Source organism: Dipodomys ordii, unplaced genomic scaffold (assembly GCF_000151885.1).
Source record: "Dipodomys ordii isolate 6190 unplaced genomic scaffold, Dord_2.0 Scaffold66, whole genome shotgun sequence".
NCBI classification, from domain to species: domain Eukaryota; kingdom Metazoa; phylum Chordata; class Mammalia; order Rodentia; family Heteromyidae; genus Dipodomys; species Dipodomys ordii.
Window position 1 is genome coordinate 2918725 of NW_012267282.1, and position 26577 is coordinate 2945301.

The 26577-nt window shown below is 55.4% G+C and overlaps 1 protein-coding gene across 1 annotated transcript in view; it reads right to left on the reverse strand.

The window, feature by feature from the left end:
* Nucleotides 1-26577, reverse strand: part of Dnah10 (dynein, axonemal, heavy chain 10) — a 75237-nt gene that overhangs the window by 2079 nt on the left and 46581 nt on the right. Inside the window, exons 45-73 of the mRNA XM_013023048.1 lie at nucleotides 25196-25368; nucleotides 24153-24246; nucleotides 23647-23814; nucleotides 22403-22591; nucleotides 21875-22046; nucleotides 21063-21266; nucleotides 20586-20666; nucleotides 19433-19630; nucleotides 18427-18588; nucleotides 17496-17670; nucleotides 17079-17260; nucleotides 15813-15949; nucleotides 14260-14477; nucleotides 11933-12154; nucleotides 11613-11760; nucleotides 10477-10756; nucleotides 9422-9651; nucleotides 8550-8823; nucleotides 7605-7709; nucleotides 7083-7237; nucleotides 6260-6414; nucleotides 5297-5480; nucleotides 4377-4577; nucleotides 3527-3736; nucleotides 3227-3322; nucleotides 2716-2887; nucleotides 1895-2026; nucleotides 1544-1755; nucleotides 1286-1453 (exon numbers count right to left, since the gene is read on the reverse strand). Coding sequence (XP_012878502.1) covers nucleotides 1286-1453; nucleotides 1544-1755; nucleotides 1895-2026; nucleotides 2716-2887; nucleotides 3227-3322; nucleotides 3527-3736; nucleotides 4377-4577; nucleotides 5297-5480; nucleotides 6260-6414; nucleotides 7083-7237; nucleotides 7605-7709; nucleotides 8550-8823; nucleotides 9422-9651; nucleotides 10477-10756; nucleotides 11613-11760; nucleotides 11933-12154; nucleotides 14260-14477; nucleotides 15813-15949; nucleotides 17079-17260; nucleotides 17496-17670; nucleotides 18427-18588; nucleotides 19433-19630; nucleotides 20586-20666; nucleotides 21063-21266; nucleotides 21875-22046; nucleotides 22403-22591; nucleotides 23647-23814; nucleotides 24153-24246; nucleotides 25196-25368 — 5097 coding nt within the window. The remainder of the gene's footprint in view (nucleotides 1-1285; nucleotides 1454-1543; nucleotides 1756-1894; nucleotides 2027-2715; nucleotides 2888-3226; nucleotides 3323-3526; nucleotides 3737-4376; nucleotides 4578-5296; nucleotides 5481-6259; nucleotides 6415-7082; nucleotides 7238-7604; nucleotides 7710-8549; nucleotides 8824-9421; nucleotides 9652-10476; nucleotides 10757-11612; nucleotides 11761-11932; nucleotides 12155-14259; nucleotides 14478-15812; nucleotides 15950-17078; nucleotides 17261-17495; nucleotides 17671-18426; nucleotides 18589-19432; nucleotides 19631-20585; nucleotides 20667-21062; nucleotides 21267-21874; nucleotides 22047-22402; nucleotides 22592-23646; nucleotides 23815-24152; nucleotides 24247-25195; nucleotides 25369-26577) is intronic.

Consider the following 26577-nt stretch of genomic DNA (forward strand, 5'->3'; position numbering starts at 1 on the left):
GCTAGGATGACAGGCGGGAGCCGCCAGCGCCCGGCTTGTGCATCACCTTTATAATAACCATTTAAACATTTTTTTAAAAAGACATTCCATCTTGGTGGCAAACACGGGAGTTGGCACAGCGGGCAGCCATGGGGGACAAGCTGACTTCGAGTCCCAAGGGGATCAAAAGTTTTGTTACAGAAGGAAAAGCACGGGAGGATCAAATCCAACTCCAATGGCAGCTTTCAAAATCCTCAGGGAACACAAAGCCCAGACACCGTCAACAGGTTCATCTGACTGCCTAAAACTTAAATCTTTTTTCTATGGAGAAGACACTGTACACAAAGTTGGAAGGTCCAGGATCACTGGCAGAGGGGTGCACAGCCCTGGTAGATGAAAAGATCATTTCTCGCACATGCAAACAACAACTCAATATCAATGAGAAAGACGGAGGCCTCTATTAAACAAATCAAGACACAAAAAGACACTTTACAGAAAACACACGATGTCTAAAAGCATCTCAAATATATTCAGAAATACATAAATGCCAAACCTAAACGTTTTCTTCATCATTGAGCAGAACAAATGGCCCATCCAAATACTTTGGGCTTTTCTAGAAATCCTCTTGACGAGACCCTCAAAATTTAAAGTGGACTTACTCTTTGATCCAACTCTTCCACAAAATTTACCCATGAAATAGACTAGCAGAAGACGGTACTGAAATGCTGTTAACCAAAAATACTCAGAGAAACCATCGACTAGGAACAGGAGGGGCAAAGGGGTGGGGTTTGTTGTTTTGTTTTTTTTGCCTGGACTTGCTCGGAGCATGATCCTCAGATCTCAGCCTCCTAAGCTGCTAGGATTATAGATGTGAGCTGCTGGCACCTGCTTCTTTTTATTTTTATTATTATTATTTTTTTTTTTGTCGGTTGTGGGGCCTAAACTCTGGGCCTGGGCGCTGTCCCGGAGCTCTTATCAGCTCAAGGCTGGCTTTCTACCACTTGAGCCACAGCACCACTTCTGGCTTTTTCTGCTTATGTGGTGCTGAGGAATGGAACCCAGGGCCTCACGCATGCAAGGCAAGCGCTCTACCACTGAGCCACCTTCCCAGCCCCAATGGGGTGTTTTTAAGGCGGAACACACATGCTCCAAAGTCAAAGATGAAAAGGGAAAAAGATAGATGACAATTCTAAAACCCCCGAGACCCCACCAAAGGCCCTACTGGGGAGCAGGGGACAGGGGTGAGGCTTGGTTGGAGGGCATCCGGGGGGACTTGAGCCTGTGGACGGCAGGCTGCAGCACTCACCCATGTCGTGTACTGGTGGAAGCGCCTCAGGAAGTAGACGATCCAGTTTCCCAGGGTCTTCAGGGTGTCAGGGGCAAGTTTTCTCCAGATGTTGGGGATGCTCCCCAGGAAGAGAGCCCTGGCTACGTCATCTAACTCGTTGCTCATTCCAACCTCCCCGGCCAGGGCCTGTGGACGGAGCGGTGTGATCGAGGTGAACCGCAGACCCCAGGGGCTGCACCAGGACAGCAGCACACGCCACGCGGGGCCGGCGCTTACCCGCTGGAGCTCGGCCAAGGACTTGCTCATGCGCACCACCAGCTTGTTGAAGCGCCCCAGCTCCTGCAGGAGCACCACCGAGGTAGGCGAGATGCCCAGGCCCAAGTGCTTCCGGACCTGGTCCACATCAAACACCTTGGGCATCTTGTTCTCTATGTCCTTGGCCACCTGGGCGATGTAGTCATCGCGGCTGATGCCAGAGCTGGACTCGCCTGCAAGGGAGACACTGTGAGAGCCAGTGCGGCGGACAGAGCTCCCAAGGCCGCTGGCCTGAGCAAAGGCAGCGACGAGACAGGAAGGCGCTCAGCGCCACACAGCAGCACCTGCGCCCTCCCTGGGGCGCCACGCCACCTGTCTGCGGCTGCAGCTCCAGCAGGTGAGACCACATGTCTCGAGCTGCCTGCGTGTAGTAGCCGATCTCCGCGTTGGGATGCAGACCAAACACCTCAGGTGTGTTAGCAAGTGGGAGGGCCTCAATCGCTTCTAGAATCACAGAGAACAAACAGGCTCGTTCAAACCACCCTTGATTCCTGACACCCACCGCTATGGAAACAATGTCCACTGACAAGTGGCTGACACTGTGTGTGTGTGTGTGTGTGTGTGTGTGTGTATGCCAGTCCTGGGGCTTGAACTCAGGGCCTGGGCGCTGTCCCTGAGCTTTTTTGTTCAAGGCTTGTGCTCTACCATTTGAGCCACAGCTCTACTTCCAGTTTGTTGCTGGTTAATTGGAAGTAAGAGTCTCAGGGACTTTCTGCCCAAGCTGGCTTGGAATCATAATCCATAGATCTGTCTCCTGAGTAGTTGGTTTCACAGGCATGAGTCACCAGTGCCCGGTCTGATATATTTTTATACCACCATGCCCAGCGCACCTGTATTCATGTTTGATGAAAATGGCTCAGCGAGCTTCCGGGGGCCACTCTGGCCTTGCAGTGGAATTTGACAACCATCAAGGACAGGAGACCAGAGCTGCCAAGCTGCGCAGAACCCACTGCGGCCCTCACAGAGCAACGCTGCACCCCTGCCGGCCCTCACAGAGCAATGCCGCACCCCTGGCCGCCCAGCCGCCCCCCCCCCCAGCGAGGCGCTCACTCCCCAGACCACTGCCGGCCGAGCAGTGGGAGGCACCGCTTCCTCACAGGTGAACAAGCCCGCCTTTCTTTTGGAGCCCTCACCGACAAACTTGTCCTTCACATCTCCCACAGGGATTTTGTAGTCCACTTCCTTGTTCCGGAAGAAGTGGAATGGCTGGAAAGTATCAAAAATGAAGTCCCCCAGGTACTCATCCATGTAGGTGGTCAGGATGCGGCGGTCGAAGCTGTCAATGGCGCGGCCCCCGTACATGACCTGCGGTGGGGGCGGGGGGCGCCTGTCACATGCCACTGGAATGACCTTTGGGGTCCTGTGCACCCCAGGCCTGCTCTACCAGATCCTGCCCAGAATGGGGCCCAAAGCCGGAGGTGGCCCCAGGAAAGAGCAGGAGCTCCCGGCCCCGCACGGCCACCGTGCTGGAAGTTGCTGTCCCAGGGCCCGGGTGCGGGTGACAAGAGGACACCGCCCAGGGCCTCCTGGCAGGGCGGGGCACCACTGTGAAGAGCTCACTGGGAACCAAGAAAAGCTGGTGCTGAGCCAGAGGGGAGCTCGAGCAGGAGGGGGTTCCGGGGCTCAGGGGCCCCAGCCCCCTACCTCCCCGATAAGGTACTTGAGGCTGCCCCACGGGATGCGGGGGTCGCGCTGCTGGAAGGCCTTCGTCAGGTACGTGTTCAGAATTTCCATGCACACCTTAGGGAGAGAGCAGTGTGGTCAGAGTAATCCAACAGCGGGGGGAGGGGGGGGAGTGCACAGCAGGCGGGAGCGTGGGGCTGCGGGGTCAGCGCCCAGGGTGCGTGTGGCGGGGGGGACAAGGCCTCACCTGGAAGTCAGGCGTGGGGCTGCGGGGTCAGCGCCCAGGGTGCGTGTGGCGGGGGGGGGGGGACAAGGCCTCACCTGGAAGTCAGACTCGTTGAAGTCGTAGCTGACGTTCCAGCCAATCTTCCCGAACTTCCTCCTCTCCTGCACCACAGCGTGGAAGAAGGCCAGCACGTAGACCAGGGGCTTGAAGGCCGTGTGCGGGCATTGCTCCAGCGCCTCGTTGGAGATCTTGAAGTACGTGGCCCGCATGTTCAGCTTGAGCCCATTGGGCGGCTCTGTGACCACCTGTGCATGACAGAACAGCCCGACAGGAGTCACAGACCAGGAGCACAGCAAGAGCTGCGCCAGAGGCTCGCTTCCTGCCCGGTGTGGTAGCACATGCCATGATCCCAGCTACATAGGAGGCAGGGGTAGAGGATGGCAGTCTAAGGCTAGCCCAGGCAGAAGCACAAGACCTTATCTGAAAAAGAAGCAAACTGCGGCTGAAGGCATGGCTCAAGGGGTAGAGCACCTGCCTAGCAAGCATATGACCCTGAGTTCAACCTTGTACTTAACTGCAAATAAAAAGTAAAGCTGGGCCCTGGAGGCACACACCTGTAATCCTAGCTACTCAGGAGGCCGAGATCTGAGGATCACAGCTCAAAGCCAGCCCAGGCAGGAAGTCCACAAAAGACTTATCTCCAACTAATCCCCCAAAAACTGGAAGTGGTGCTGTGGCTCAAAGTGGAAAAGCACTAGCCTTGAGCAAGAGTTCAGGGACAGCGCCCAGGCCCTGAGTTTAAGCCCATGACCTATGGAGAGGAGGGGGGAGAAAAAAAGAAAAGGTAGACTTTCTGGCTCCTCCAACTTCTTGGACTGCCAGCTTCTTGTCAAGAGCCAGGCAAAGAAGTGAGAGCCGGGCTGGGGAGAGGAGCCGGGTCCTGACCTTGAGGGACTTCTGCAGGATGCCAATGGGAAAGCCCTTGGTGGGGTCTGTGGTGAGCCACAGGCGGAAGCTGGGGTGCGGCTTGGTGATCTTCTCCAGGGACTTCTCCAGGTCCTTCAGCCACTTGACCAGGAGGTGGCAGTTCTGCAGCATGAGCCACTGCCCGCGAGCCACCGCCGTCTCCAGCAGCTGCAGTGCCACCTGCCGGGCAGGGAAGAGGGCGTTGCTGAGTGGGGCCGGTCCTGGGCTCGCCCCACGATGGGGCACAGCCATGACAGGAGAAGCCAGTAGCAGCTCCAGTAGGAGCCCTGGGGCCTATCTCGCCCAGGGAGCCCGACCGTCTCCACAGTCACCAGGCAGGGCTGAGGGGAAGCAGCACCAGCCTGGCGAATCCAGAGAAGAGCAAGGCGGGGCGCAAAAACAAGTTCTACCCCCCAGCAAGACCTGGGCTTTGAGGAGACTCAGCACGTGTGCGTCCTGTGGCTCTGTGGTAGGAGAAGCTTCTCCTATCCGGCTCCACCATTCCCGTCCTAGCCTCGCTGTGGGCACCAGCAGCGGTGTCCACCCAGAGCCACACAGACACCACACAGCAAAGCCAGGACTGGTGGTCAGCCTGCCATGGGCCTGGATGTCAGGACATTGCGCGAGCAGGCTGCGGCTGCACCTGCCCGTCTGCCCTGTCTGTAGGACCCTGGCTGGGCTCCCCACCCCCTTTCTGGCCTACGTGGGGGAGGGGGAGCGCTGAGGACGCTGCGCTGCATGGGCCGAGGCCGCAGGGCTGAGAGCACGGTGGCCACACTGTCACCTTTTGACGCCCGCTCGCCGCTGTGTGGCCCGCAAGCCCACAGGCACAGGCGGGAAGGGCACGATCTGCTTCCACCCAGGGAGGAAGGGCACTGTGCCCCTGGTGCCAGGCCTACCCGTTCCTGCCCCTGGCCCATGGCAAGGAACTTGAGGTGGTTCCCCCCGAAGCCTGTCCGTTCGGCCAACTTCATCAGATCACTGGCGGGGTCCGAGCCGGGGCTCAGGATAAACACAATGGGTGAATTGGGGGTGCTCTGCTCAAAGATGGTTTCAAAGCTGATCATCGGGGGCTGCACGTACCTGGCAGAGGAAAGAAGCTTTGAAAACCTTCCCTGGAGGGCCGCGCAGACCAGGAGTCACCCATCTGGTCAGCATCCTCTCCTCCACCACATCCAGAACCTTCCGTCTGCCTCTTTCCCATAGTACTGTCTTCCTGGTTAAGAACCCGCTCCACCCAGGTGGAAAAGTACCAAGGCCCCGCCTAACTCCAGCAAGTTGGCCACACGGGGGACGACTGCTTTCCAGGTGGGTGAACCAGAGGGGCTGCGCAGAAGGTTCCCCACCAGCCCATCTCCAGGGGGGCCGCCGCGCTGCCCATGGCTGCCTAGCCTCTGGCGTCTCATGAGAGCCACGGCCGAGACAGCCGTCCGCACCGCGGCCATGGCTCCACACAAGCACGTGGCTTTCTAGAGTGTGTGGAGGAGAGGAGCAGGCTCCCCAGGGCCTCGCCGCTGCCCAACTCTCTTGTTTGCCCATTCCAGTGTCATCCCCCCGTGCCCACCTGTGTTTGTAGCCTCTGGCTGGCTTGGTGCTCCAACATCACCCCATGTGCTGCGTGGCTGCCCCGGGTGTGTACCCCAGGTGTACACCCCAGGAATCCAACAAGGCCTGACTAGTGTGTGGATGCTGTTTATGCCACTACGTCAAATGAGGACAGGAATCCTTTGTTTACATGTCGGCATGGGCATCAGGTGTTCAGTTAAAATGAAGGTAACGGAAGCATTTCCCCCACTGTTTTGTGCTGAGCACTGCGCCCCGGCGCCCGAGCCGGGTGGTGCGGAGAGGCGGCACACACTTACTTCTCGCCCATGACAATGGTCACGTAGTCCGTCACTGCCCGGTACACGCGGTCCACGCGGAAACAGCGCAGCATGAGCAGCTTCTGGAAAGGCGTGATGTTCTTATCGTAGCCCAGGGGGAAGGGAAACTGCTCCAGCGAGTCCAGGTCATACCACTGCGCACAAGACAGACACTGGCAGTGCTCACCTTGGGAGGGCGTGCCACCCTCCCCACACACGGAGGGGGAGGGCACAACGGATGAACGCAGGTCCCTGCTGCCGAACAGCAGCAGTGCTGGCATTGTCTACGGCAAAAACTATGAACTTCAGAACAGGAGAAACTGAGGCCCACTCACTGTGGTCTCTCCAGTGTCCATTTAGGTCCATGGTACTTGATAGATGCCCAAGGAGCTATTTCTTGGGTGGAAGGATGGATGGATGGATGGATGGACAGATGAGTGGATGATAAACGAGAGGCTGGATGGTGTATGGCAAATGATGGATGGATGGATGGAAAGAAGGTGGTTGGTGGGTAGACAAATGCGTGGATGGATGATAGATGAATGAGGGATAGGTATGTGGATAGAAGGATGGTGAATGGATGGGTGGGTGGGTGGATGGATAGATGGGTAGATGGTAGATGGATGATGGATGGCTGACGAATGACAGACAAATGAATGACGGATGGACGGTGGGTGGACAGAGACACTGGTTTCTCTCGTACAGCCGGCCAGCTTGGCCAGGGAGCTGTCCAGAGGGCTCTGAGCAGGTTTCAGCGATGCTCTGGTGTCACACACCTACACTCACTGGCCATCGGGAAGGAAGAGGAGAGAGAAGAGCTCACCTCCTGCCAGACCGTCAGCTTGTCCTCCACATCGTCAGGAAGCTGCCCAAACTCTTCAGAAAACATTTCTGACAAAAGAATAATGTCTTCCCATCCCTGGTCAGACAGCCAAGCGCATGGCTTCTTCCTCTTGCTTTTCTCCAGGGAGATGTTTCCTAACCGTCGAGGAGAACACACCATGTACTGCCCATGCCGTCCGGTGCTGCCCACACTTCCCCCCGGTGATGCCCATGCTATCCAGTACTGCCCATGCCACACAAGCAGCTGGGCACTTGGCCATCTCATGCACCAGAGGAAAGGAGGGTCTGGGAGGAAGGAGCGGCTGGCCCCGTCCCCTGACCCAACCAGCCTGCTGGGCGCCGCTCTGGGGCCCAGCAGAGGCCGTGCATTGGAAGCCAAGCCGGAAGGAGCGTGTTGGGGTGGTGTGCTGGTTAGAAGCCAAGCCGGAAGGAGCGTGTTGGGGTGGTGTGCTGGTTGGGACGAGCGCTCCCCATGGGCGAAGAGGGCTGCAAGTGGCAGAACCTTTCAAGAAGAAGTCGAGCTGGTCTTGCGGGACCCGGCCCTCGGCCTGCTCAATCTTGATGGTCATGTTGAAGGAGAAGAGCAGCTTGTGCCTCTCGAACAGCCCTGTGGGGACACGTGCTCATTCGGAAACCAGGGGGCTTAGCTTTGGGGAGCAGGGGGGTGACAACCCCATTGGCGTACTCCATTCACCCCTCCTCATCTGCCCGACATGCAGAAGGCACAGGCTCCGAGCTCGGCAGGCTGGATGCAGCAGGTGCTGCGCCCCCAGTGGCTGGCAGCAGGGTGGTGGAACGGGCGGGAGGAGCTGGCCTGGGCCCCAGGTGGGCGGGATGGTGGCGGACCACAGGCCTGGCCCGAGCTCAAGGCGCAGCCCGTGTGTAGCAATGCCCCACGCCACCTGTGGGGCCGGAGCACCTGGGCTGCTCACTGGCCTGCAGGGGTGGGGCCTGGCGCCACCGCCCTGGGATTCTCACCTTCCTCAGCAAAGTTTTTTTTAACCGAAAAAAATGTCCCCACTTCTACTGAAGTCAGGCGTGTTTGGTGTTTTGTTTTGTGCCTGTCCCGGAGCTTGAAATCGGGGCGCCATCCCTTAGCTTTTTTGCACAAGGCTGGCATTCTACCAATTGAAACACAGCTCTACTTCTGACTTTTTGGAGGTTAATAAAAGTCCCACAAACTTTCCTGCCTGGGCTGGTTTTGAACCATGATCCTCAGATCTCAGCCTCCTCAGAAGCTAGGATTACAGGTGTGCGCCACCAGCACCGGGCTTGTTTTCAGTTTTAGGATTCTACAATTCATGTGTTAGATCTTTTGTATTTATCACCAGGCATCCATTTTGCTAGGATACACTGGTATATTGAGCGCGTGTGTGTTCTCAGGCGAGCTGGCGGGACCCACTGGAGGCGCCCTGGCAGCGGCGGCAGCGGAGCGGATACCACGCACCTGTGCACCCGTAGTTGTAGATGTTGAATGTCAGGGTGTCCATGATGTTGCGTAGGCGCTTTGCAAGGATGGAATCAGGCAGCGACTTCTTCAGCGACAGCGCGAACACATCCAGGAAGGCGGTCAGGGAGTACTGGTACATGGAGTTGACCAGGGCCATCTCGGACAGCACGAAGAACAGGATGGCGCCCCGCCGGGCAGCCGGCCGGTAGCCATCCCGCAGCCGGTCGATGTCCATAGCTGTCTTCTCCGCCAGCTTCAGCTTCTCTGTCACCTGAGAAGAGGGGCCAGTGACTGCGAAATAGAAAGGCTGGGCCAGGCAGAGAATGGGCAGCGAAGACAAGGCCGTGACCCCCAGAGGACAGCATCCGGGCTGCAGGGGCCAACCGTGCCACCTTCTCAGGAGGTGGGCGGGCATGGGCCAAGTTCTGAGTGTGTGAGTCCCTGGGCCCTTGCCTCCACGCTGGCTGCAGGGCCGGTGCGTGGGACCCGGGTCCAGCCGTCCAGGCCTGGCATCCCCAGGCCTCAGGGACCAGGTCAGGGCAGGCCTAGAACGTTCACGACAGAAACCGGAAAGAGTCTCACTTATCCCCTTGAACTTGAGGAGACATCGGCTAGACCTCTGAGGACAAAACTGGCAGAGAACGAAGAAGGCCCAGCCCGGAAACGGAGAGGAACTAAATCCAGATGTGGTATTTCTAGAGCCCTGGATCCAGCCCCAGTGAAGCCACCCCTGGCTTTTCAGCCTTGTCAGAGGATAACTTCCCTTTGACTTACACCACCTAGGGCTGTTTTTTTCTGTCCATCTAAGTTTCACGAATCTCATGGAAGCCCCGGTGGAGCCTGGCCTCTGCCCGCCTGGCGGTGCGTACCTCCATGGCCTTGGACTTGGTCTCCTCCAGCGTCTGCACCAGCTCCACATTGTCCAGCATGTTCCCCGTGGACGTGGCCAGCTCCCGCAGCAGCGAGTCCTCCAGGTCCTTCAGCAGGTTCTTGTTCTCGCTCGTCTCCTGGATGAGGTGCTCCCGCTGCTCCTCCAGCTCCCGCCGCTCGAAGGCCACCAGCACGCTGAGCAGCTGGTCCTCCAGGCCCTTCAACGTGACTGCAGGCACCAGAAGCCGCCTCGCTGCCGGGCTGCCAGCTGCCCATGCCTGCCCACCCCCACGGGACTGGGGTGCAGCCCCCCCATCCCACCAGACCCCATGCAGGGACTGCAGGAGACTCACGCAGCACAAAGCAGCCACGTGGTAGGGTAGGAACAGGACTCATATGGGGGGACACCCTAATTTAAACAATGTCTGACAACCCCAGGCTGGGCACAGCGGCTGACACCTGTAATCCAGCTATCAGGGCAGAGTAAGAGGATGGTGGCTGGAGGCCAGGCTAGACAAAAGGTAGCAAGACCCCATCTTAACCAACAAGCCGGGCAACAGGGAGGCACAGGAAGAAGGGTTGCCATCTAAGGCCAGCCCCAGGTGAAAAACAAGACTCTCTAAAAATTACTAGAGCCCAAAGGGGCTGGAAGTGTGGCTCAAGTAGAACACCTGCCAAGCAAAGTGTGAGGCCATGAGTTCAAAGCCCAGTAGCACCATAAGCAGAACCCCTAATCGTATAAATACGTAAGTTGAGAAACAGTATTCAATTCCTGATCAGAGGCAGGGCCGAGTCCTATCCTGACTGTAGGGAGGACTCAGCAGAGCCCCGCTGTCAAGCCCTGTGCACCTGAGCTCCTGAGCCTGGGGAATGGCCACATGCCCGGGACCAGGGACCCACAGCCCTGCAAAGGCCCCAAACCTTCTCGCTGAGAACCAGCCTGGGAGATGGGCGCCAGGGTCACGGGGTGAAGGACCCCGTCCAGGTGCCCATCACACGTGGTGGTCTCTGGGAAAGCCAGCTGGATCTGCACCCAGGCCCCGGCCCTCCTCACCGGTGTAATTGATCACCATCGCTTTGCCGAACACGGATGGGGAATAGCGGGGGTTGGCCAGCTTGGTGTTGAGGTAGAGGCGGAAGTTGGAGTCGTAGTCCACCTCCTTGTCCCCGAGGATGATGAACTGCCGCCCCTGCGACACCTTCACGTTCTTCTCCAGGACGTTGTCGATCACCGGGTCGATGTACTCGTCCACGTCGTGGAACAGGAACGGGCTGCCATACTTGATGGACATCTCCAACTGCTTGAGGAAGTCGGGGTCGTTAAAGGAAGCCACCTGGAAGACAGGGACAGACGCTGGAGCCGCTGCGCACCAGGAAGCGTGCGAAGAGCGTCCGGACAGAAGCAAGGAATTCACTGGGAATCCGCCATTGGTTAATGACTTCAGGAGTCAGTGTGATCAGGCCCTCGAGCCCCTCTCCCAGGTGTGAGCCTCCAAGGCCTCAGAGCACGACCAGAAAGCACAGATGTTCACAGCCAGGAAGCTCAGCAGCGGACAGGGAGAGGGGAACGTGGCAGAGCCCCACAGTGGAATATTATTCAGCCATCAAAAGGAGTGGAGCCCACGTGTGCTGGAGTATGGATGAAGTTGGAAACTTGACACTATACACAGCAGCCAGACACAGAGGCCCGGGGCAGGACTCCATGGATAAGGAACGCACAGAAATGGTGGTGACCGGCAGCGCTACAGCGTTTCCTTATGGAGAAGGAGAAGGGTCTGGACTTTATTCTTATGACTGTATTACAACTGAGGAACTCAGTTACAACAGTCTCATGTGTGCTAGAAGGGGAACAAGATGGCGAGTGAAATCTATCCCCATGAAGCTGCTGATCTCGACTTCCCTCCCGCCCGCCCCTCCTCCTCCTTGCCCACCCCTCCTCCTCCCTGTACCCGGTGGAAGGGGAAGAAATGGGAAAACGCGATCTTCTCCCTCAAGACGCTCCAACCTAGGGGGTCAGGTTCATACCACTCTAGTGCCTGGGGAAGCCGAGGCTGGCAGAGGAGGGAGAGGAGGGGCGGGGAAGGGAGGAGGTGTGCGGGGCTCAGGGCAGGCAGTCATGGGCTGTGGTGAGAGCTAGCATTGGAGCCGTGGTCCTGGGGACGCGCCCAGGATGCGGGGCGCCGGCTGTACCCGCAGGTTGTTTTTCTCCTCCTTCCTCTTGATCCAGTTGAGCGCCTGCTGCTGGGGGTCGATGCAGAGCGGGAAGCGGCTGGCACGCGTCGTCAGGATGCCGTTTTGCACAGACAGCTCGTCGGGGGGCAGCCCCTGGGACCCCCACCTGGAGGGACAGCCCCGGAAACTACAGTGACCCATCGGCCTTCCAGAACATTCTGCCCATGGCCAGGCTCCAGGGAGGAGGGCTGCAGGCTGCATGGACTGTCTGTGCCCTCGCCTCGTCCCCAGGACGGCACCCTGCAGCCGCAGCCTGAGGGCTCCGGGCCGCGTCCCACCTGCTGATCTCCACGTCGTCAGTGAGCAGGCTCTCCAGGCGGAAGGGCTGGCTCAGCGGGATCTCCCGCTCCAGGATGTCGTTCTGCCAGACCTCGTGCACCATCTCCTTCCGGAACTCCCAGGTGAAGGCCCCCTCGTAGCTCAGGAAGGCCGCGCAGAGCAGGCAGTCGCCCAGCAGCTTCACCCGCCGGTGCATCAGCTCGTCCAGGTCCTTGAGCCACCTGCACGGGACAGGGGGCCGCGCTAGCCGAGACCTTCCCGCCACAGGGACAGTACCTGCACCCCACAAGTACACGCAGACCTTGTGTCCGTGAGAACGAGGGGGAGGACCCTCGCGCGGGTCCTGACCACGGGCAGTGACTTGAAACAAAAACAGATTCCCATCACAGCAGGTAAATACACCAGGAGAGCCAGACAGAGCAACTAAGAACAACTAAAGGAATATTCTAGAAAAACCAGCTCAACACCTCGCTAACCAGAGTCTGTTAGCTTGAGGATTTTTAAGGTTCTTTCTTCTAGAAAGAAAGCTCCATCACCAGCCCAACCTGGAGAACACGGCATTGGGAAGGTGGTTGCGGCCGGTCTCCAGCAGGAGGCACACACTCCCTAACAGGGTTCATTTGGCCCAAATATTGCTCAAGTTGTAAAGGCAATCGACATAAATAAGCCCAGCAGAGCTCAGAGCTCTGGTCCCAGCTGACGAGAGTTCTACACAAGAGAAACAAAAGCAGATTTTTGGGGGGAGAGAATGAGGGGTGTCATTGTCCAAAAAGAAATGTGCTTTTTACCTGACATGTAATTGCAACCCCTCTGTACATCACCTTTGTAATAACATAAAACATTTTATTTTATTTTATTTTTGTCAGTCGTGGAGCTTGAACTCTGGGCTTGGGCGCTGTCCCTGTGCTCTTCAGCTCAAGGTGAGCGCTCTACCGCTTGAGCCACAGCACCACTTCCGGTTTTCTAGTGGTTTTATTGGAGATAAGAGTCTCATGGACTTTCCTGCCCAGGCTGGCTTTGAACCTCAATCCTCAGATCTCAGCCTCCTGAGTAGCTAGGATTACAGGCGTGAGCCACTGGCGCCTGGCCATAAAACATTTTAAAGTAGATATTTTATTTGTTTGCCTCTTCTGGAAAATACCTACCATCTCCTAGGTTTTAGCAATATTGGAGATTTAGTCCATGGCACGTTCCATTGGTTTCTGTTTGTTTGCTCACTTGGTCTTTTGGAACAGTATCTTGCTAGGTAGCTCAGGCTGGCCTCAAGCTCACAATACTGGAGCCTCCACCCAGTAGTGGGATTACAGGTATACACCACCACATCCAGCTTTGCGGTGTACTCTGTACCACACTAGTGCCAGGTGAGAAGCGGAGCTATGGCTCCACTCACAGTCCTGTCTCCAAGCAGTGAAGACTGAGGACCTGAAAAGCCACAGGGCCCTACGAATCCCTTCTGCAGCCAGGCAGAGTGGAGCATGCTTGTAATGCTGGCCTTCAGGAGGAAGAAATAGGAGGATTCTAAGTTTGAAGCCAGGTTCTAGGACACTTTGGGCTGAGACTCTGTTTAAAGAACACTTAAAAAAAATAAAAAGAAACTGGGCACCAGTGGCTTACGCTTGTAATCCTAGCTACTCAGGAGGCTGAGATCTGAGGATCATGATTCAAAGCATGCCTGGGCAGGAAAGTCCATGAGACTCTTATCTCCAATAAACCACTAGAAAACCAGAAGTGGTGCTGTGGCTCAAGCGGTAGAGTGCTCGTCTTGAGTTGAAGAGCACAGGGACAGCGCCCAGGCCCAGAGTTCAAGCCCCATGACCAACAAAAATAAATAAATAAATAAAAAGAAGCAGGTGCCAGCAGCTTACATGTATAATCCTAGCAGCTTAGGAGGCTGAGATCTGAGGATCATGCTCAGAGCAAGTCCAGGCAGACAAATCCAAGAGAGTCTTATTAGCCAGGAAAAAAAAAATCCAAACAAGAGTGCTAGTGCAAGGCCCTGAGTTTAAGCCCAGTACTGGCCCATGCACATGCGCATGTGTGCATACACACCCCACTAGGGGCTAAATAAAGGCCACCAAGAGGTCCCCACTCCCCAGACATGATCGTTTTGCGTCTCCACAGCCCCACTGCCTGCTTTGACAATTAATGGTGACCTAATGGGCGACCACACCAGTTAGAACTAAATACAATTGCCACGTAACCTGTCACGTGGCTTTCAGATAAAAGAACAATGTGGAATGAAGAATTCACAGGGTGACACGAGTGAGGGCAGGCTTGAAAGCGCTCCCGTGGTGCCGCGCAGGGGCAGCCCTGGGCGCAGGCTGACCTGATGTTTTCCGATCCCAGCCCGGAGATGAGCTTGTCAGCAGCGATGAGCCGCCGCTCCATCACCTCTGCCTCCTCCTGCAGCTTCTGCTTCTCTAGGATGGCTGCCTCGTACTTGGCACCCAGAGCTTCCAGCTCTTTCTGAATTGCAGACAGCTCATTCTGGATCCTTTCTAGTTCCCGTTTTGTTAGGTAGAAATTCCGCTCCAGCCTTGCCACCTGGGTGAGGACAAGTTCACAAATAATGGGCAAAAGGACCATGGTGGGCAGGGACCCTGCCCCGGGCCTGGGCGCAGTCCACACGGTGTTTCTCGTGGTGGTCATGCACTCTGGGACCACTATACACTCTGCCAAGGCACACAGAAGAAAAGGTCAGAGGGCTGGGGGACAACACTGGCACAGGGAAAGAGCTAGGGAAGCCCCATCTCAATAACAAACTGGGTGTCGGGTTTTCCACCTGCAGTCCCAGCTACACAAGATGCAGAGGTTGGAAAATCGCACTCTAAGTATGAGACTGTACCTGAGCAACACACTAAAAGCAAAGGAGCCAGAGTATGGCTCGGGGGTATGGCATCTTTCTAGAATTTATGCCCTGTCCTGCTGCATCCATTAGAAAATGACACCCTGCACCCGAGTGGGCGGTTGGCACGCTGTCCCTGTGTGCCACAGTCTCCGTGGACAGCGCTGGTCCACCAGCGAGCTTCCCAGTCACACAGCCGTGGGAGCGGGATGACCGGCCACCACGCGGGGCCCATGCGCCGGACCAGCTGTCCTCAACAGGGCCCTTCTTGCCCAGGGGAGTGCTGTAGTGTTTCTGGGTGACACAACTTGGGGGGTAGAGACCAGGGTTGGCCCCCCCACAAGAGGGAATGACCGACCCGACAAGCACAGCCCCGCACAAGGAGGAGGACCCAGCCATATGTGGCAGCCGGGCTCAGGCTGAGATCCTCTGCCTTAGCGCTAGAATGTGATTTTAACATTTTCCATCCTACACTGTTTTTTGTTTTGTTTCGTTTTGTTTTTGTCAGTCGTGGGGCTTGAACTCTGGGCCTGGGCGCTGACCCTCAGCTCTTCAGCTCAAGGTGAGCGCTCTACCACTTGAGCCAGAGCACCAATTCTGGTTTTCTGGTGGTTCATTGAAGAGTCTCATGGATTTCCTTGCCCAGGCTGGAACCTCGAGCCTCGGATCTCAGCTTCCTGAGTAGTTAGGACGACAGGCGTGAGCCACCGGTGCCCAGCTTCCATCCTGCGCTTTTTGTACAGAATGTTTAAGTCTCTCAGACCTTGCCTCTATTCCCAGGGTCTGTAATGCAAAGCTGAAACTCAGGTCACATTTACTGAGGAGATCTATTGAACCTGTTCCAGTTTTTCCAGTACAGATATTCCTCTGACTCCAAAGTAGCCTGTATGGCAGTAGGGGGTTGGGGGTGTAGTCTCCCGTGGGCATGGCCTCGTTGGGGCGTGGCTTTATATGGGTGCAGCCTTGTATGGGGTGTGGTCTAACTGGGCCTGGCCTCTCAGGGGGCGTGGCTTCTCCCGGCAAAGGGCTCAGACCTTTTCTCTTTTGGGCTTGATTTCTCTGAAAACATCACAGTAGCCCATCACAGCCTCCACGAACTTGAGCATGCCCAGCCCGGCCTTGCTCACAGCCTCCATTTCTTCAATGGTGGTGTTGAGGTTCTTCAAGAGGCCTGAAGGTCAAAGATACTGTCAGGGCCCTCTTTGTCTCAGGAGAACAAAACTGGGGGTCAGTGCCTCTCACAAAGCCCCCACAGGACAGGAGTGGGGTGAACAGTGATCCCTGTATACATGGGTACTGACAGATATGAGGGGGCTAAGGAATTGTGAGGGTCACAGCTACTGCCACCTGCAATAGCCTGTGACCCTGGTGCACCCCACAGCCCTGGGGGGCACCAGTGGGGCTTAGCACAGGCACCTGACACAGTGGGTCACCATCACCTCCCGTCACCTCCCTCTGCACCCTCGCCCCAGGAGCCAGCTGACAGAAATGCGTGGGGTCCACACACACATCAGTTTTCAGGTAAAGGGAGACCTTGGGGCTTCCCAGCTGTGACCACTAAGAGCCCCGGGCCGGGGTGTTGAGAGCTGCCCACGTCGGTGAGCAAGCTCTCCTTTTGTGCTGCCATGGTTCTGTTCTTACTGCCATGGTCCCGCCATGGTTCTGTTGGTACCGCCATGGTTCTGTTGGTATCGCCATGATTCTGTTGGTCCCTCCATGATTCTGTTGGTCCCTCCATGGTTCTGCCATAGTTCTGTTGGTCCCACCATGGTCCCGCCATGGTTCCGCCATGGTTCTGTTGGTTCTGCCATGGTTCCACCATGGTTCTATTGGTTCCGCCATGGTTCTGTTGGTCCCACCATGATTCCACCATGGTTCGTTCGTACTGCCATGGTTCTACCATGCTTCTACCTAAGTGCTGCCTAGGGCCCCAGGGCTCAGCTCCACCTGAAGCCTCTCAGCTGGCCATGGACGATGCCGTCCTCCCCACCTATTCCCCAGGGTCCCACAGCAGCTTTTGTGGCAGAGAATGCAAGAGGGGCAGTCAAGGTGGGCAGGCACTGGGCTGTCACGCACATGGGAACACAGAGGCGGCCAGGCTGAGGGCCAGCAAGCAGACGCAGTCCTCTGACCTAGAGGTCCAGCTGGCCCAGTGACCAGGCACACTGTCCCGTCCCCAGGCCACTGCAGAGAGGTGCCACTTTCTCCCCAAGTCACCAAAGGGACGCGCTGCTGTCCCGCTGCTGTGTGTGAGAGCGGCAGTGGCACCAGCCCCTCCTCACCGCTCTTGGTCTACTCACCTTTGATGTTCTTAACCTGGCTCTGGGTGACGGAGTCGAAGTCCATCTCCATCAGAGACCTGAGGAAGTTCGGGTCAGACATCATGCCCTTGGCTGTCTTCCAGTTGAGCTCCTTGTAGCCCTTTATGATGAGGATGCACTCGCACACTGTCTGCACCTGCTTCGGGGGCTTAGCGAAAGACCTGGCAAAACAAGAGCATCAGCTGGAGGGCACCCAGGGTGGGTCCGAGGTGGGAAACAAAGGCACAAGCACACTTGCACACATACGCACATCAGGCCCTGTACCCTAGGGATGGAGGGCCGGGACAAGCTGCCTTTTCTATCTGCACATGAGGGCAGTGGCTGTCCCCACCTGGACACGTGCCCAGGCACGCATGGGGTCAAAGGCAGCAGCCAGCAGCTGGTGGCCCTGGCTACCTGATCTCGGTCACGTCTGACTTATCCAGCTTCTGCAGCTCTAGCTTGGCTGCCTCCAGGATGGGCATGACTTCAGCCAGGGCTGTCTCGGCCTCCGTCTTCTCCACCGCGATGATCTTGTTCTGCTCCTCGATCTCTATGGCCTTCTCCTCCGCCAGCTTCTTCTTCTCCTCAGCTGTGGGGTGCACAGCTGGTGAGTCCCAGCCCTCCCCCCTAACCCCCAAACATGTGCAAGCCTCAGAGCAGGCTCTGAGGGGCTCAGGCAGATGTGGCAGCCTTGGGTATACCTGAGGGACTGTGTGTGGGGTCTCCAACCACCGGACAGCCACTCTGGCCCCCATCCCATGGCTGGTCACCCCACCCCTAGACACCTCTACCTGTCTGGTTGGGGTTCCCCAGGTACCCCAGCCTACCCACCCTGTTCTGACTCACTGAGATCTCTCTGTCCCTCTCTCCTTCCTCATCCCCTTTTCTGGGGTTCATTCGGGCCCACATGGAGGGTCACCCCTCTGTCACAGCACATCATTGCTGACTGCTTGCTCCCTGGCCATTCGGTTGCTGTTGCCCCCAGGGTCTGCAGCCCCCATGCCTGGGCAGGACTTGGCCCATGGGCACTGAGCTGGGGTGAATGAGCCCCCTACAATCCCTGCCCACCAGAGCCTCCAAAACACACTTTCTTGGAAGCAATGGTGTCAACTAGGTGAGGTAGGGCGGCCCAGCCTGGTGACCGGCGTCCTTTTGAGGAGGACACACCCCATGGATGGTTAATGTCAGTGTCCCCTAGGTATGACCATGACGTGTGAAACAATTTCTGAGTGGGGACATCCTCACATACAGCTGTGTGCTGGCGCGCAGCGAGGTGTTGGAGTGAAATGTCAGGTATAGGCCGGGACTGGAGGGGAGTCCTGGGGGGCCCTGTCCCCATACTCGCCTATGGCTGTGTTGGTGGAAATCTCCTCCAGCAGGGCCTCACAGGCGGCGGACTTTTCGGCCAGCACGATCTTCTGCTCAGCCAGCTTCTGGTTGAGCTCGTCCAGCTGGATGGACGCCTCCTTCAGCTTATCCAGCCCGCCCTCCAGGCGCTTGCACTGGGCTGGGGACCGACAGCACCATGAATCTGCAGGGGGCGCTGTCCCCCGCAGGCACCCCACCAGCCCCGCTGAGGCTGACCCAACCTCACTCAAGTCCGGTAAAAATCACCTGGCTCAACAGTATGCGTCTTCCAGTACCACCTGCCCCACCCAGCGTCAGCAAAGTGAACAGATTTTTCTGAAACCTGTCTCAGTGGACCCGCAGCCAGAGCGCCCTTTCTAAAGAACCCCGTACAGCAGAGCATGCTGCCCACCAAAGGGCAGCCCCAGGGCTGCCAAGTTCATGGCCAACACTAGGAATAGTAAGAACTTGCATCTACCCACAAGAATTACCCAAAGTCAGACCCCAAATGAGCTCTGCTCTGCCTCAATCCTGAGCATGCGTGTGATCTGACACCCTTAACTGGGGCTGGAGCCTGACAGCAGGGCTCTTCCAAGAACACTGGGCCCTGGGCTCCATCACCAGCACCACAGACGAAGAAAACCACCTGCTTCAAGTTGAGCACTTGAGCCAGGTGCAGTGGCTCAGGCCTGTAATTCTAGCTGCTCAGGAGGCTGGGATCTGAGGATTGTGATTTGATCCTCAGACAAACCTAAGAGGCTCCCATCTCCAATTAACCACCCAAAAGCCAAAAGTGAAGGTTTGTCTCAAGTAGTAGAGGGCTAGTCTGGAGCTAAAAAGCTAAGCAAGAATCTGAGGCCCAGAGTTCAAGTCCTGGCACCAGCGTGCGTGCATGCGCGTGCTCACACACACACGCACACACACACACACACACACACACACATACACGAATCCTCACTCCTAAGCCACAGTGACAGGCTAACCGTCTCATCCCCACGTCTTACCTATGTTATACTGAGTTTTTTCATCCAGCAATTTTGAGTATGTGTTAATAAAATCCAGGTAATTCTTAGGGGTCACATAGTTACTGCGCCTCAGTTTCTGGAGGAACTGCTTGCTATATTCACCCACAGATTCGTGAACCAGAACCACATGCTCCACCAAGTCCTCAATGCTGTCTCCTGGGATCAGATCGTTGTCACCTGAAGAAGATGGGACGGAGGTACCTTTTAAAGGGAGAAGGACAGTTCCCCAAAAAGAGACATGTAGAAAGCCAGGGGTGGTGGTGCAGAATCCTGGTCCCAGGTCAACCAGGAGAAAGCATCCAAACCAAAACTGAAGGCAAAAGCATAGGCTACGTGGCCCAAGTGGTAAACAGCTCACCTAGCAAAGTCAAGGCCCTGAATTCAAAAGCCTCATACTATGCACACTCCCAAAATGGTTAAAATTCAAAAAGGTTATATTAAAATAAACTTTGTTTCGATAGAATGTTTGGTGCTTGCTAGGCAGGAGGGCCTACCACTGAGTCGCTCTTCCAGCCTGATCTTACCACCTTTTTGCTCAGGCTAGCCTTGAACCACAGTCCTAATCTCTGCTTCTGTCTCCTGAATAGCTAGGACTGTGAGCCACTGGCACCAGGCTGATCTTTTTAATTCAATTCAAGAAGAAGTCAGGTGCTAGTGGCCCATACCTGTAATCCTAGCTACTTGAGCAGAAAAAGCCAAGCAAGAGTGAGAAGCCTTGAGTTCAAGCCCCAGTACACACACACACAAGACTGAGTGTGATGGGACAGCCTGTAATCCGAGCACCCCAGAGGGTGTGTGTGTGTGTGTGTGTGCGCGTGCGCGCGCGTGTGCGTGCGTGTGTGTGTGTGTGTGTGCGCGCGCGCGCGCGTGTGTGTGTTGGTACCAGGGCTCGAACTCTGGGCCTCACATTCTTGCTTAGCTTTTTAGCCCTGTGACACAGAACCACTCAGTCAGTTTTTATCCTAGTGGCCTTATGAGTTCCTGAAATCCCTTTTGGATTTAAACCACAAAAGATACAAACAATTCATTAACTATTTTGTTATAGGTCATTCATTGCCATAGAGAATCTATGGGATCAAAATTCAAAATCAGAAAGGCATTACCACAGTTCTGTCAGGACGAAGTGACTTACCTAAAAATGACTTGGCGACTGCGTGCAGTGCCTGTGAAGGCCAGGGCATGAACCAGTCGATGCCAGTGTTATTCACCAGACCTTGAAGAAAAAAAGAGGTCTGAGTTCAAATCCAAGTGCCACGGGGGGGGGGGGGGGGGGGGGGGGGGGGGGAGGGAGGGGAAAGAAGGAGGTAGGTGTGTGTGTGTGTGTGTGTGTGAGTGTGCAATATGCTCTGATCAGAGCCTCTCCTTACTGTCATATCCCCTCCCGGCCCCTCTTGAAAACAGCGTTCGCAGGTTCCTAGCTAATGCACACCAGCCTGTAGAGAGCTTGCCACCCGCACCCCTCTCCCGGCCCTTCTTCACATCCACACCCCTCTTTTAGGCCCAGCTTCACATCGTGGGACACTCGGTAGCACCTTGTGTCCTCTTGGAGGAAGCTTGGGCAGCGGTGCCCAGTGCCCATGCCCTGCCACCCGAGGCAAAGCCCTGGTACCCGGGAAGTTTCTGCACCAGGTCCTCAGGGTGTCCCCGACAGGCGACATGCCCAGGACGATGTGCAGGTTGTTGGCACTCTTCTTCACGAAGTACTGCCACACAGACTCCTTGGCAGGCCCCATGCCCATCTTCAGGGCCTCCTGGCACAATTGGCTGAGGATGCCCTCCTTCTCCTCCTCGAGGAACAGCGCAGGGACCATGCCTGCACACAGACACGGGAACTGCCTCTCCATACCACATCACGTGGCGCCACTCATCCCCACTCCCAAACAGAAGAGCCAGGAGGGCAGGGCTGGCCCCGGGCCTTCCAATGACCCCTCCTCTCCTGCCCCCCCAACCTAATCTCCACAGTCAAAGAGAAGCCACATGCAAACACACAAACAAAAGCAAAGCTAGACATCCCTGCAATGACTATATGGCCTTATCTTCTTTAAACACACCACAAAGAGGCTAGGTGCAGTGCTGTGTGCCCATAATAAAGCTGCTCAGGAGGCAGAGATCAGGTTTATATTTTGAGAATAATTGTGGCAAAAAGCAAGCAAGCTTCCCCCCTCCTCCCCCCAACTATTAATCCAGGCATGGTGGCTTACGCCTGTCATCTAACTTATGAGTGAAATGTAACTAGGTGTATCAAAGATGGAGACCAATTTCAGGCAGAAATGTAACATCTTGTAGAGAATCAGGTATAGTAGAGATGAAGATCGAGTCTGGGTAGACCCTGCTCAGAGGTGGGGCCCTTCAATCCTCTGCAGCATGTCTGCCTCAGTTTCCCCCATTCCAAAACAAGGTAGATGCCCCCCCCCGCCATACCTGAGGTGAGCATGTTGTTGATGAGCTCCAGGAAGCCCTCCTCGGCCACCTGCGCATCGGTGAACAGGAAGATCATGGTTTTGTTCTCGATCCCCAGCTTCAGGTAAAGGTTCTTCAGGTCCTCCCGGAAGCTGGTCTCACAGTAGCCACGGCTCAGCATGATCTCAAACACCTGAGGGTGGACACTAGATCACCAAGGTTGCCACAGGCACAGAGGCCATGACCCCTGAAGTCACCCAAGCCACAGCCACTGAGGCCAGAGCCACCAAAGCCACCCAGGCCACAGTCACCAAGCCACAGCCACCAAAGCCACCCAGGCCACAGTCACTATGCTACGGTCACCAAAGTCACCGAGGCCACTGACACCAAACCCACCCAGACCACCAAAGTCACCTGGGCCACAGCCTCCCCACCCACCTGCCGGCTTGCATTTGACCTTTGAACTTGACATCTTCTTCATCTTTCAGCATCACATGCACGAAGTACTGTGGCCTGGGAAGCCTCTGCGAGTTGGGCGCAGGGACTCACCTCATAGCCAGCTGTGTAGGCCGCCAACCTGGCCAGTGACTGCTTCCCTGAGCCTCCGACACCCACCAGCAGGGCGTGACCACGGTCCATGCGGATGATGCGGTGCACTCTGGTCAGGTGCTCCAGCGCATCGTCAAACAGCACCAGGTTCATCTTGGTGTTGCTCTCATTGTACTCTTCCAGGATCTCCTGGGGAGACATACTGTACACATCACTGTGTGTACACGTGTTGTTTATATATGTGAATGTGTGTGCATGTGTGTGTCGCTGTGTGAATATATACTCAGGCATGCCAGTCCCAGGGCTTGAACTCAGGGCCTGGGCACTGTCCCTGAACTCTTCCATCAAGGCTGGCGCTCTACCACTTGAGCTACGGTGCCACTTTCAGCTTTTGTGGTGGTTAATTGGAGATAAGAGTCTCACAGACTTCCCTGCTCCAAACATCTACAATTATGATGACTCCTTATTTTGGAGAGATTAAGAATGTAGACTTTTTTTTCTTCTCCAAACATCTACAACTATTGAAATAATGAAGCCATGTGTACTTGCGGGATTAAGTTGAGCTTTATCAAGATTTCATTCTGCTAGGCTATTTTATTTATTTTGGCGGTACTAGAGTTTGAACTCAGGGCCTTGTGAACTTGCCAGGTAGGCACTCCACTACTTGAGCTACTCCCTCAGCCTTCTTTGCTTTCATTATTTTTCAAATAGGGTCTGTCGGTCTGTCTGTCTGTCTATCTGTCTGTCTGCTGCCTGGACCAGCCTCCTATTTTATTTTTAAATGACAGGCATGGGTGGGGATCTCATTAATTTCTTTTTTTTTTTTTTTGGTCTGGTCATGGGCCTGAACTCTGGGCCTGAGCGCTGTCCCTCAGCTCTTTAGCTCAAGGCTAGCGCTCTACCACTTGAGCCACAGTGCCACTTCCGGCTTTTTTTTTCTTTTTACTTATGTGGTGCTGAGGCATCGAACCCAGGGCCTCAGGCATGCAAGGCACCTTCCCAGCCCGATCTCATTAATTTCTTTCCCAGGCTGGTTTCAAACTGAAATCCTCCCAATCTCCATTCAACACCTGAATAGCTCGGATTATAGGAATGAGCCAAGACACGTGGCCCGTCTGCTGGATTCTGTCTGGCCAGCAGTAAACCAGAACAGACCACAGAGGTATGAGCCACCAGATCTGACACGGGCCCACACGTCTGGCCTGTGGTGGACAGGTTCTTCCGGGGGCAGGGCCCGGGCCCACCTGGAACAGAGCCTTGGCCGCCTCGTAGTCCTGGATGTCCTCATAGACGCGTGCCTCCTCCTCATGCAGAGCCATGCGGAAGTCTCCGAACAGAATGGGGTCCCTCATCACTGACTCCAGGTCGTCAGGGAAGTGGTGCACCACCAGCGTTCTTATGTGTTGCTGCACCTGAAAAGCAGAGGAGCCATGCCGGGACCCAGCCTTGAGGGCAGCGCCGGTGCGGACTGGGGGAGGCGTCACTACCAAACAATGCACCCATGAGTTTTGCTTCAAAGATGGCAGGGTTCCCCATAGCCCCCTAATGACCTTCCCAGCTGGTGTCTATTCTGTCACAATTTGGGGTCCTGTACAGAAACCCCAGGTTTGTGGTTGTGACTGTTGTTGTTGGCAGTGGTGGTGGTGGTAGGTTGTTTTTGTTTTTTAATACTTGTTTGTTCTGCTCTGTCTGTTCTGGGAGGAATCTGGTGGCCCACACTGAGCCCCGGCTCCATTTCCTGTGCACTGACCAGCTCCTTGTCTGTTTCGTTGATGAGCCGGTCATGGAAGACTCGCAGACACTCATTCCTCCAAACCCTCACCATCTGGGCCACAATCAGGAATCTGTGGGCGGGCAGATGGACGGATGGACAGAGAGCTGAGCCAGCCACCACGCTGCAGCCTAGAGAGGCTGCCACAGGTGACAGCAGGAGAGCCACATATTTCTAGAACCTTCCTGCCTCTAGTCTCAGGCCACGGAAATCTCACCTAATGCTCTCCGGAAGTCAATCAAATTAAATGCAAATACCATAAATGTCTGCCTGACTTACACGGTTCTGAGGAAGGAAAAGAATCTCTCTCTAAATAACATACATAGTAGAGGCTTAGCAGTGGATGCCCTTGCTGGAATATATGAATTTAAAATCAGTATCAGTAAAAGCCAACACCATCTACTCCTAGTTCCAGAACCTTCCCTGGCCAAGACTATTATGCACCAAAATGCCTGGAGCGGTGGTCCCACCAACTCTGCCATCCTGAAGCCGCCCAGGACAGTATGTAAAGGGCTGGACTCATTTCCCAGAGGCCCTTGACCAGCTCTGAAGCAGCCCGGTTGAACTAGGTTTTCAAATCCACATAGACTAAGGCAGATCCCAGTCCAGTTTCAATCAGAACCCATTTCTCCCTGACTTAAATCCTTTCTGTTCCCTGCACGGCTTCTCACAACTGTGTAGCTGATTGGCAGCGGCAGGGGTGAGAGTCCTTGTAGTTTAAGGTCAGTCCAGGAAAAAAGTGAGATCCTATGTCTCACACACACACACACACACACACACACATACACACACACACACACACACACACCTGGGCATGTAGAAAATATAAATAGGAGGATTGCAGTCCAGACCAGTCAAGGCAAGAAAAAAAGCCTGAAACCCTACCTGACAACCAGCAAGGTCTGAAGCTGTGGCTCAAGTGGAAGGAAGAGTGTCTGCCTAGCAAGCATGAGGCCCTGAGTTCAAATCCCAGTACTGCCTAAATAAATAAACCCATCCTCTTCACAAGACGACCGACTTACCGCTCCGGGTGAGTGAGGACAAGACCATTGAAAACCCGGGAGAGATCTCGAAGGTTGAAGATGTAATGGAACTTGGAGGGAGTGGGAGGCAGATCCTGAACAATGACTTTGTAAAGAGCCAGCGTGCAGGAGGTCAGCTTGCGGCTCACAGCTGCGATGCTCTCGTGAAAGTTCTAAAAAATGAAGCAAGACACACCCACTACCCATCAGTGGATGAATGGAGTCAAAGCCATGTCATGTCCGCGCCCTCCCCCCCGCCCCACCCCCCGCACCAGAGGTACTGAGCCCCAAGCAGGAACAACACTTGAACAGCCTAGAGGAACCTAGAACATGATGCTGAGCAAAAGAAGGCAGATTCAGAGGCCACGTGTAGAATTCCCTCTATTGGAAATGCAAGGATGGCTAAGTCCACAAAGACAGAAGAAACATGCTGTGAAGGAACTAAATGTTTCAGATTCTAAACTTTCTATCATTCCTCCTCCTGCCCAGAAGCCTTTCAGTGTATAGACTTTGAGAGCACAGACTCCAACTAAGAAAGGGACTAGCAAGGCCGGGGTGAGGAAGAGCAGGCTCCCTGGGAAGAGCACATGAGCCATCATAACAATGCACCTAGCCAGGTGCTGTGGCTCATGCCTGTAGTCCTAAGCCTCTGGGAAGGCTGAGATCTGAAGTTCACAATTCAAACCTGGACAATAAAGTCTGCAAGACTCTTTATCTCCAATAAACCAACCAAAAAGCCAGAAGTAAAGCTATGGCTCAAGTGGTAGAGTGCCAGCCTTGAGTGAAAAAGCTAAGCAAGAAGGAGAAGTCCTATAGCCGGGCGCTGGTGGCTCCCGCCTGTCATCCTAGCTACTCAGGAGGCTGAGATCTGAGGATCACGGTTCAAAGCCAGCCTGAACAGGAAAATCTGTGAGACTCTTATCTCCAATAAACTGCCAGAGAACTGGAAGTGGTGCTGTGGCTCAAATGGTAGAGCGCTAGCCTTGAGCTCAAGAGCTGAGGGACAGCGCCCAGGCCCAGAGTTCAAGCCCCATGTCCGACAAAACAAAACAAAGAACAATGATGAGAGATCCTGAGTTTAAGTTCCAGTACTAGAATATGTGTATCTGCATGTGCATGTATACACACACACACACTCCCTCTCTCACACACATGCTGCACACACAGTGCTCCACGGGCATGTGCCATCCACTTCAGTGTTGTGCTCTCGATCTCCCCAAGCCCCGCCTACACTTCCTTGTCCCAAGAGAGACAAGGGCAGGACAGGGCAGGCAGCAGCCCAGGCCCCAGGGGACACAGTTACCACTCAAGATGGAAAAAGCTCAGCCACATCACAGCTTCCAGGAGCCCCTGGCTCTTTTCTTTTGGGGATCCCCTGATCC